This window comes from Acanthisitta chloris, unplaced genomic scaffold (assembly GCF_000695815.1).
Source record: "Acanthisitta chloris isolate BGI_N310 unplaced genomic scaffold, ASM69581v1 scaffold155, whole genome shotgun sequence".
In the NCBI taxonomy this organism is placed as follows: domain Eukaryota; kingdom Metazoa; phylum Chordata; class Aves; order Passeriformes; family Acanthisittidae; genus Acanthisitta; species Acanthisitta chloris.
Genome location: NW_008675134.1, coordinates 63,281 through 75,479, shown reverse-complemented (window position 1 = coordinate 75,479; position 12,199 = coordinate 63,281). Strand labels below are relative to the sequence as shown.

The 12,199-nt window shown below is 36.5% G+C and overlaps 1 protein-coding gene across 1 annotated transcript in view; it reads left to right on the top strand.

Annotated features, from left to right (window-relative positions):
* Positions 1–775: 775 nt before the first annotated feature.
* LOC103803042 (vesicular inhibitory amino acid transporter-like) overlaps positions 776–12,199 on the top strand; it is a 24,884-nt gene continuing 13,460 nt past the window's right edge. The window contains exon 1 of the mRNA XM_009075576.1: positions 776–1,084. Coding sequence (XP_009073824.1) covers positions 776–1,084 — 309 coding nt within the window. The remainder of the gene's footprint in view (positions 1,085–12,199) is intronic.

Genomic DNA, 12,199 nt, shown 5'->3' with positions numbered 1-12,199 from the left:
TGTGCAACCCAACTCTCTCTTTACCTTTCCTTCTCAAATCCCATGGACCAGTCAGGAAGGAAGAGGATACTTTGGTAAATACAATTTTTAGGATTTTACAGTGTGAATAATCATGATTTATCATTCACATCTATACAGTAAACATATAATCATACCTCTGTGTCTTTCCCCTAAGTGGTGCTAGTGACTGTGAATTAAATATAGTTACAAACAAGCTACTTTTCTTTTTCTTGATAATTTGAGCTCTTTTAAGAATATTTTTTAAGTTCTACTGACCTCTGTAGACACTAAAACACAGCAGAAAATTCTCACATCTGGAAAAGTGTACTTGTTTACATGCATTTGTTTAGCAGTCAGTCCATCAACTTTAGTTTTTAATGAAGCATTTTTTTCCTTTTGGCAGAAATATCTATTTGTATTAGAAACATGCATAATTTCCAGGAAAAGATTCTCGCAGCCACCTGTAGATGCTTCATGAATGACTGATCTACATAGATACCATGGGCAAAAGCAAAAACCATTTGAATTGTAAATTGCAGCTTGCAGACTACTAAATCTCACTGCATGCTACTCTGGGCAGTATATTGAACACCTGGGAGATATTTCTTTAGCTGCCATTTGAAACCAGCACAAATAAATGGACTAAGGACAACAAACTTCATTAATCATAGCTACACTATGAAGATTAACCTAACAAAAGGAGTAACAACATACAACTGCTGAAAAAAATAAAGACTTGTAATGAAATATTTTATTTTTATTTTTAGTGTTGAGGATGGCTCACTTGAAGCAGGCTTTTTCATCTCTTTTCAACTGCTTTCAGGAAACACCATCTCTCTTTTTGGGAATGGTGAGGTGGGACAGCTGCCTAGACACTGATGAAGAGCATGTGAATTTTGCTAGAAGAGATGAATTGAACAGAGCTCACAGCGAGAACAGAGAGGAACCAGATGGACCTCTGGACTTCGAGCTTGATGTTTGTCGCCAGGATCCAGAATGCAAGTCTCCAGTTCCCTTGCCACATGCCCCGGTCAAACTGATCACCAGCTGGGAAGCAGGATGGAATGTAACAAATGCCATCCAGGTAACCTTTTACTCCCCCACTTATTACACTCATCATTTGAAAAACCTGGTCATCACTTAGCCTGCTCTATTCCACTTAGCTGTACCATCATTTTGCAGTATTCTAAAAGGTTTCTATGAATCTTTTATTCACATATTTGAACCTTTCTGCATAAGATTAGTACACTGAAAAAACAAAGTTCCAAAGGGAAAAACCATACATATGTTATCTAAAGTTTCAAGAATGTTTAAATTAGGTGAAATTGAAAAGATGGTGATTGCACCTGTTTTGGAATTGCAGACATTATCTTTAATAAGTATATTAGAATTCAGTGACAGAGATGTTTGATAGCAGTGTGAGGTAAACATTTAATAAAAAGAGGACAGTAAGAGCCAGACTGACGTCAGACATAAATTTACTGACATGTAAGGTAGAATAGAAATAAATCGAAGAATGAAGCACAAGAACTGTAACAATACTTGTCAATGTTAAAGAAAATAGTTAGGTTGAATAGATCAAAGCATTTGGTCCCAGTATTCTGCGTGGAATTTGAGTATCTTTCTGAATCCTTAAATTTAGCACAAAATGTTTCAGAATCTTTTTCTCACCTTTCATGATTCATTTCCTTGCATAATTCTATCATTGCCACTAACTTTCTGTCTAACATGGTAAGAAGAAAGCAGTATCCACAGACAAATCTAGTCCCAGTAACTGTTACTTAAGCACTTTTTTTATCTCACTTTAATTGTAGAAAAATAATCTTTCTAGTGTCACACAAGTCTGACTATGCCAATGAACATTTTTTTACATATACATTTCATCCCTCAGCTCTGCAAAGGAGAAGAAAAGGGACATATTTCTAACCCTGCTGTATTTTCAAACATGAGCACCACCACATGAGACCCAATGCAATCATAGGGCACAGTAGCATATCATAGTCTGAAAATGTTCAGCTGCACATAAAAGTGTGAAGTCCTGAAATACTCCAACTGCATTCTAGTAACACATTTTATCTTCAGTCTCCCTCAGCAGCATCTAGTCAGGACAGGAACCTAGGATGAAAGCCCATTATTGCCTCTGTGAGTTTTGCCTTTGATTTCACCAAAGCAAAGATTTCATACTGGAAGTCAATTTGGTCAATAATTTGCTGCATGACCTTTTGGCAAGTCACATTCTCTCACCTATTGTTTTCCTTTCTGAAAAACAGAAAGAATGATGCCTCTGTAAATATATCCTAAAACATCCCAAATGTTGTTGTGCACACAATTACTATTAATTATTAATATTATAGCTTTCCTTTAAAAAATAGATGAGTAACACATTGTAAAAACACAATCAAACATGCAGTTGCCTATTTAAAGCCAGGATAAATTCAAGCTAAGTTATCCAGTCAGATGAGTAACTATGGTCTTAGTCAAAACTCTCAGCATGCTCAGTGTTGCATACTATGGTTCTCATTTGGTCAAATATTTTAGAAACCAGCATTAGAAAAGCAGTTGGCTACAGCTGTATGGAGCTTTCCTCCTAAGGCAAGCTGAAGATTGCAAAGCCTGGGACCTGCAGTTCCATTAATTGTACTGCCGAAGTGTCCCAATGACACATTGCTAAACTGCATGCAGATGTGACCACATATGTGAAACTATGTACACATATTTGTAATTTCTCTGTTTCCTGATACCTGGGATTGGGAGCAAGGCATTTGGTTTAGGAACAAGGGCAGAGAGCAGAGAAAGAGAAGGAGAAAGGCAGGAGCAGAGAGACGAGCGTATATTGAATGGGCATCTGTCAGTAGAAAATAACAGTGTTGAGAAATTTGTATGAATAGCTTTCAAGAGAAAGAGAGTTGTGAACAGAATGATTAAAACAGTCCAAACGTTCTTGATTGGTGAAGGCAATCTATGGTAAACTGACAGTTGTTTTGCCCTACCCAGAGGAAAGGGCAGAAGTGTTTTGCATGGCAATCAGAGGTAAACATTTCATCAGAATTCTGAAGTGTTCTAAACAGTTATTCTGGTGAACATAAGTAGTCTAAAAGTCACAATTCAGATTTATTATGGGAACAATTAAATCGCTGGTCTCTGAAATCAGATACAAGGGTTTTCTTACATGTTTTACATATAAGTATTTTCAAACAATCAAGAAGAGATTTTTATTTTGTTCTTAACCAGGACTGAAAAAAATGTGCACTTTTGATGAAGATACTGTATGTGTAAACAATTGCTTCAGACTTTCAAAGTTTTTAGGGAAACATGTTTCATATTCCAATACTGCATAGGCAAATGAAAACCTGTGTTCAGTTAATCAGGGTAAGGAAAGAGTCCATAAAGCTGAGTTAATTCAAAAGGGAAAATGTACAGCATCATCTGGCAGAGTGATGCAAGTTGCATTCGTTTGTATGCAGTGGTAAAAGGCAAAAAATGTTTGTATTGACTTGTACAGGAGTGCTGAATAGATAAGCAAAGCAACAGTCACAAGGAAGAAGGTAGTTAAATTCTAATGGTACAGCATTTCATAGCTGAACAAAAGGGCAATAAAATCTTTTTATTTGCCAGCCACATGTAGTAGGATTTTTGCAAACAGTATGGAGAATATTTGTGCAAGAAAAATAGAGTCAAAGTAAAAGAAAAAGGCATTCAGTCTATAGTATCATGATGGGGCACAAGAGAACACAGAATGGAGAAAAACCAAGAGAGAGAAAGGGAAGAACTGAAATAATGGCAAGAAGTGAAATAATGTTCATCTCAGAATAACTGTAATTTATACCATTGTGAGTCAGTCTCCACTCAGGTCTCAGGAGCACAAACAAGTTTAACAGTGAAAAAAAGCCACTTTACCAGGAAGTTCCAAATAGCTTTCAGTATTATGATACTTGTGCAGTCTTTAAAATACAGTCTAATATAATTGTACCAATTTCCCCTGGATGTTTGGTAAAACACGATGTATCAAAACTGGCTGAAAATTGGCCCTGGAAAAGGACATGGGTGTGCTGGTCGACAGTGGCTAAACATGAGCCAGCAGTGTGCCCAGGTGGCCAAGAAGGCCAATGACATCCTGGCTTGTATCAGAAAATGCAGCCAGCAGAACTTGTACTTGTACTTGGCACTGGTAAGGCTGCACGTCGAGTACTGTGCTCGGTTTTGGGCCCCTCACTACAAGAAAGACATTGAGGCACTGGAGCGAGTCCAGAAAAGGGCAATGGAGCTGGTGAAGAATCTAGAGAGTAAGTCATATGAATAGGTGAAGAGGGAGCTGAGGTAGCCTGGAGAAAAGGAGGTTCAGGTGAGACCTTACTGATCTCTACAACTACCTGAAATGAGGTTGCAGCAAGGTGAGAGTTGGCCTCTTCTCCCAGGTAACAAGTGGCAGAGCCAGAGGCCATAACATCAAGCTGTGCCAGGGGAGGTTCAGGTCAGACATCAGGTATTATTTCTTCCCAGAAAGGGTTGCTAAGCATCAGAATGGACTGCCCAGGGAGGTGGGGGAGTCAGTGCCCCTGGAGGAGTTCAAGAAATGCCTGAACATGACACTTAGTGCTATGATCTAGTTGACACGGTGGTGATCAGTCAAAGGTTGGACTCAGTGATCTTAGAGGTCTTTTCCAGCCTAAATGATTCTGTTATTCAGTGAAATCATACTGAATGTGCTGTTTGATTCAATGCATCTGATACCTAATGTTTCTATCTTTTGTGTCCTGCCTTTTGCAAAATATTAGGTTGTACAAAGACTAGAAATACCTACAGCAGAGACAGTTTTTCTTGTTCCGTGATCAGAATAACACAATAGTGTGCTTGTCTATTGTGAGCGATTCAAGGAACAACAATAATACAATTAATATTATTAATAACAGTTTTTTAATTTGTCAATAATAAATTACTAATTGATGCAGTAGTAATCATAAATACGTTCATTATATTTATATTCTGTATTTTGTTCATTAGTTTAGGAATGACTCAACACTTCAATAATCATCATTTTTAAGACTGAATCACTATGTGCCATTACAGACATATTTATGAGCAACCTGGTCTAGTAGGGATGTGTCACTGCCCATGGCAGTGGGGGTTGGGACTAGATGATCTGTAAGGTCCATTCCAACCTCTAAAATTCTATGATTCTATGATATTTCCATACTGGGTTCCAATTGATCTCATTTTAATTTATGTAACTCTAAAAGATTCACTTGAGAATATCTCATAATTAATACTTATTTTCCTACAATGTTTTCTCTGAATTACCTGCCTTCATCTCCCTAATATAGACTGAATCTTTAAAATTCATGCTAAGTATCTGCAACTCCCAAACACGTAATTGGAAAATACAGCAATGCTGAGAAATGGAATTTGTAGACATGCCCCTAAAGGTATAAAGGCAAACATCTTTTTACGGCATCCAAACACCCCTCACATTAAGCTTTACTGACACCAGATTTAAACACTTTCTAAATATAAATATGTACATGCTTGTGTGCTTAGAAAGAGGATCATTAGATGTATAGCAATATAAATCATCTCATCCTCAACCTTAAATAATTTAGTCACACGTTTAACTAAATAACCACTTGGATTTTAACTGCAGCACTTGACCTTAAGTATTTATTTTCCAAACATGAGAACAAGGGTCAATCCTTTCTTGAGCACAAACAGTAACTTCCTTGAATGATACATTATACAAAGCTACAGTCATATATATCTAAGCTAAAGTCATACTCCAAATTTAGTTATAGACATCTGAGGGAAACAAACTTCTGCATTTCATATCAAAATGTGCTACTGAGAATTAAAGAGAGATGCTTGATGCTGATATCTAATCTAGGACCAGCAAGTAATTTGTTTCCAAATGGAGCATTTAAAAATGACAGCACAAAGTAAAATTCCAAGACAGTGGGACTACTGTGATGCACATAAAAATTCCTAGTAATATGATTTTAGCTGAAATGTGCCTGCAGTATTGGCCAAATTTATTTTTCATAGATTTGCAACCACAAACCCATACAGCCACCACTGGAGACCCTGAAAAAGCCTGGTGAGACCCATCTAATTTCAGATTTGTTTTTCCTAGGTAGAATGTCACCATTACACAATGCAATTGATAAAATATGCATTTTAGGGAAGAAGACTCTGTAACTAATATTTGTGCCCTGATTTTCTCTTTGGATTTCCTCTTGAGGGGGAAAAAAATCCAGACATATATCACTACTTTGTGTAGCGTTTTATCTAAGCTCAGACCCTGCAGTAGATTTCTTTAGTATATGCAGGATATATATCTTCTCTATTCCCAAGTCTACCTTCTATCACAAAAGCTTTTCATCAAAAATGTGTTATCCTGCAACAAAGAAATGATATCTACGTCACAGAAGTCTCTTTATTTGACATGGAAGCACTGTGCAGCAGACTGATTTTGAGTTAACTAACTGCCATTCCCATAAATCTCATGAGACAATGCTCTATATTGGTTTGCTTTTTCCTTGCTTGATCACCTGCAAACACTAAAAGAATTATGAAGCCAGAACTCCTAACCATAGAGAGGTGGCCTGGAAGTATTTGAATATTGCTCCTGGAAGTATTTGAATTCTTCTCATGGGATTTAAGTTGCTGGTTTGTAGGTTTTGAATTTGGTGTTGTTTGTCACATTATCTGGGTAATGAACATATGGAGGGAGCACTGAATGGATTTACATCAACATATTCTACTGTAACTATTATGGAAATGTTTGGAGTCACAAATCAGTTTTCCATAGCCCTTCTGTGTCAGATTTGCTGTGAAGTAGAAACTGAGATATAATATAATTGCCCCACAAAATCATTCCTTGGACATACAGATAGTCCCAACACATGGACAATTTGCTCAGAAAGCACCATACTAGCTCTTAATGAATCCCAGAAAAAAGTAACACAAGTAACAGATCAAAATATTGCAATTCTTGCAGCATTCTAGGTGTTCAAATGACAAATTAAAAACTCTTTAGAACTTAGAGCAGTCCTAAGGTTATGTTTGCTCACACAATGGGCTCAAAATTGCATTTCTTAACAGATGAGGTGCAAAAGAGTTACATGAGGTGTCTCTCTGTGTCTTCATCATAAATGACTAATAGCCATAGCAGTTTGGCTGTAACTGACGTACTTTATTAGATAATTATATTTATTGTATAATTTATTGTGTTTATATGTTTAAAGCAAATTATCATATGAGGTAACTATGTGAGATGAGAAGGAAACATTCTAAAGTATAATGGAATTAATATGACACCTCAGCCTTAAATATGAATATCTTGATTACACTGAACATAGGATAGATATATCTTAAAATATTTATTCTTAACCAATACCTTATTTTATATCTTTAACTGATTTTTATATGAGTTCTACTGACACAGCTGTCTAATATTATATCCTTTTGATAACAGTAGCCAGAAGTGTTGGTGGGCCTAAAGAAACATGAATAATTCTGTTCAAAAACTCAAATTATAACCTTACATTTCAAGAACGTATTTATTTAACACTTGATTTTTAGCAATGTCAGTTATCTATCATTCCAACAACTTTAGCTGGAAATCTTCTTGCCTGGTACTTTTGAATCTGAATATTTAAGCATCCAAATTTCAAAGCCACCATATTATCTAGAATTCATTCCTAGCTAAGTCACTGCAATGTATAGTATACTTATCCTGGGACTGGTGCTTAGTTTGTCACAGTCTGGTCAAGAAAATCTTGAAGAATTTGCAAGTGTCTGTTTCTTGTAAGTGAGGATTTCTTGTTGATTGTTCTGTTGTCATATAAGCTTGAAAATTGTTTAATCTGGAAAAACCACTACTATTAATCTTTTAGAAGAGCTATTTTATAAATGCAAGTCTATAGTTCTACATGAAGTAGCTGATAGCTGAAATTTTGCGCATGTAACAGGACAAATGAACTAGCAAGTAAGAATACAGTAGTCTGGCAAGTAAGCACAAATCTTCTCCTTGCAGTAGTCCTTTCTAGCTAGTAATAACACAAACTTTTGCATTAAATGTTGCCAAATTCAGCCTGCCAACAGACCCCCTTAGTGATGACATGGAATTAGAGAGTCAAAGATTTATGATGAAAGGGATTCATAAGGATCATTGGGTCCAACTTCCTGCTCCTGTACCTGCAAGGTGCAGAGCATGGACCTGCCTCCAACACTGACAGAACACCTTGTATGGTTATCTTGGAGAAGTCTGTCAGTATTTCAACAGTTTTATATCAGACACCTTAAGTACATCTCCACCCAAGAGCTTTAAACCCTGCCCTTCTTCAAAGGCCAGCCACTATCAACAGTGTTGCTAGGGCTTAATAGACAGACTCAAGTGACAGAGGTGTGACTTCCATGTACATTTACATATATTTGCAAAAAGGGCGTGGCCATTTGCATTTCTCCCATAACACATACAAAATAAATGGTACATGTGAGAACCTCAGAAACCTGAACATTGTGCCTCCAGCTCTCAGACCTCTTTTTTTTATATTTCATCCTTAAGAAATCTTCAAAGCATCCAGGAGATGGCCTGCTCTGGGGGTGTTAATGCCAAAAAAGGGGGTTGCATTGGTAGGTAGATAACTTAGAAGTACACACACACTACTCTATTTGCATTTTTCACTGCAAATATTTTTTATAAGGAAAAGCCTTATATGAATACATAGAGTCATGACCAGGTTCCTCTGCTCTGTACTGCTGTCCATAACCAGGCACAACACAAATGTTGGCAATCTCTCCTGTACATCTGCCTTGTGCCTTCCTCCCTGAGGTCATCACTTGCAGCAGACTCAGGCTCTTGAGGCTCCTGCAGATACAGCTGATAAATGCCACATCCTCCACTACCTGTGGGACTGTGAGACTGCAACAGAGTGTTTTCCTGGGGCAGTTTAAGTTCACATCTTATTTGCATCCCACTGCTGCCCACATAAAATATTGGTCTGTCTGTTCAGCAGTCAGTCAAAGAAGCTAAACAGAGGTTCTTGCCTTCCATCCAGTGCCTGCCCACACCAACATTCCTTCACTTCACCAGTCATTATTTCACTGTGTAAGTCCTTGCCCTTGCTGCCATGCAGGCCTAACATCTGGCATAATCTTTCAGTCAGACCTCTTTCTAAATCCTCACACTCCAGCTCCTGCTTATTTTTACTATAAAACCTCACTAATAGCTAGTCTGATTTACCAATCCACAAGGCTAAAACTCTGATCTGAGCTCTAATAATTCCCTATCTGTGTCACAGTAACACACTTCCCCCTGACCTTGCCAAGCTCACCCAATGCATACCCACCTGGAAAGCTGATGGAGTTCCATACCTCATGACACCACCAGCTCCTGCAAGCACCTCTTCTGTCATTAAATCAAATGTAAGCTTCTCATCTCTTCTATATTAATCTACCATTTTTCTTCCTGCATCTATTGACTCAGATCTCACTTCTTCCAGTTACAATTAAAATTGTCAATTTGTTCAATATTTAAGCAAGCATTCCTATGAACTTTTATGAAGATATTCCTCTGATCATCTTAAAAATGTCCTTTTGATGAAAATCACACAGTTATAAGCTGCATAGAATCCACCATTTTCTCTTTTGACTCAGAGTTTCTGGTATTGATTCAAGATTTCCCTGACTCCCCTGTCTGCCTCTATTTGTTTCCTGTTATCTTGCCCCTAGATTTTAAATTCTTTGGAGAAGAGACCATCTCTTTGTACTTTGTTTGCTCAGTGCTTTACACAATGGGATTCCATTCAAGGACTTCCAGGTGCTCCAATAATGAAAACAATTTTGAATGTAAGTCTCAAAACGTTTTCTATTTTACAGAAACTCTTTACAAAACAATGATTCTTTAAATGTAGCCTGTGATAAATCAGCTTGACATTTGACTCCATTTCCTCTCTATTCTCTATATAGAATGGATTTTTCTTGCTATTGAGACTCATTGTAGGGGCTAATCACAAGATAAATCAGCAAAGAAATGTGATAAGGGTACCTTTAAATATTCAGCCATTAAAATGGGCATTCCATCTTAAAAATCCTGATGCTCAAGAAAGAAAATGATAGAACCATGATAAATAGGTAGTGGCATTATGAAAATTATACCCTTTGAAACAGTAAATATTACCAAAAACAAAGGCTCAAATAACTGTGAGCAGCTTGAAAGCAATGATCATTTTATTTCATGGGAGAACCCAATGCACTGCAACTTGTTGCAGAACAAGGATCTCTGGCTCCCTCAGGTGAAGGGAATAGCTGATGTACTTTCACACTAAAATAAAATCAAATTAATCTACCATACTTCTTGGTGTCCTCAATCCGTGAGAGCATTTTTAACAAGTTGGATTAAACCAGATGGTGTAATTTTTCCTTTTTTTTTTAAAATTCATGGCAGGTCACATGGTATTTAAATACATTGTTATTAGGCAGCTTTGAATTTCTGCATTTGTTATATTTGGCTACTTCATTGTTGCAATCCTTTGTTTGACAGCTACATTTCAAAACAAAGTCCAAACTACTTATTATAATTATTTACTAGCTTTCTGTGACTGAGATAATTTTTGCACTGATTCATATCTACTATTCATATCTATAGCACATGCCAATGACCAGCTATCAGTACTGGAAAACATTCTTCTTTAAAATGTTCTTTCTGTCCCTATTCTTAAACTTATGAATTTTCTCCTCAGTGAATTTTCTTTAATAAACCATATTTACACAGATAACTCCTCCCAGGATAACGTTCCTCCCAAGACATCAAGAACAGAGTGACAGGTAGCAGAAAGTAAAAGATTTTGCCAGCTACTATTCCTTTCCTGGTTTTGTTAAATCCCATCACTTTCATTAGCAAATTTTGAGAAAGGAGCTCATTGTATTATGAAATGAAACAGTGAGCTTTAGGGTTTACCAAGGAATAAAAGTGGACAAGCTCAGCATTTCCAGGTATGTATGAGAATTTAAGGCTGAAAGTAAAGGACATCTGAATTATTATAATGTACTGGTAGAATCAGAAATAGTAATGTTTATCTACCAGACTTTCCATATGGTAAAGCTTCTTCCACACAATCCATGTATGGTAAATCTACTGTTTACTTCAGTGTGTGTAATTCCTGACAGCAGGAGATTCACTGAAATGGTACAAGCTCTGTCTGAATGAACAAATGGAGCTATTTGAGAAAATAAAAAGCCCAAACACTGATTATACACAGTACTGAAGATGATATATTGTAACCCAGTTTTAGCAGAGTAAACTGTCTAAAACATTTTACCCCTAAAGCTACGTAAAAGAAATTGCCTTCTATTTGCATGTATTCTCCTTTCTCCCCCCACACACCATGTTTTTTGAAAGGCAGTTTCTCTGTATTCTTGGCCAGTGGCACTAGTTTTGCCATATGTGCAATACTGTGTTACTAAATAGCTGACAAAAAAAATGAAATTTAATATTTACTTCTCAAAATTATAAACATTTGAGTCAAAGTGAGGAAACGTTCACTTCAGCTCATACACACATACTCCTCTATCCATTTCAATTTCTCTCAGTCTGTTTCTTGAATTGACATAAATAACAGCACCAATAGATTATGTTTCGTAGATTCCTAGAACAAATATTTTTTGTTGTTTTATGTTGTCAGTAACAATGGTAGCTTCAGCCTTTGCCTTTATTGTATGTGGGTATTTCCCACTGTGACAGGTTTTTATTGCTATTTCCCCTCCAGAAACATGTTTGATTCAGGTTAGCTCCTCCCTGATAAGTAGAGAACCTTTTTTTTCTCAGTTTTAAAATCCACTCTCCTTTGAATATTTCAAACTAAATCTGGGTATTTCAAAAATTATTGATTGTTCTACTGAAGCTTGAAAAAATATGAATATGAGAATAAGATTTATATGTAATATAGATGTAATATATCTTATTTTTTGTAAGAAAGATGTTTCTTTTTTTTATATAAGTTGTCTTATTTTATTCTCTTATAATGACTGTTAATTCTCTCATTTTGCTGTTTGTGTCACTTTAGAGGTTGGTGTTGAGGTTTCTTCTAACCCACTACATTTTGAAGCCATTCTCTTGTCTCACTATATACATGATTTCTGCAACTCCAAATGACATCTCCTCAGCCACCTTCCCTTAAGGGACTTGAAAATCTTCTTCTAAGCTTTA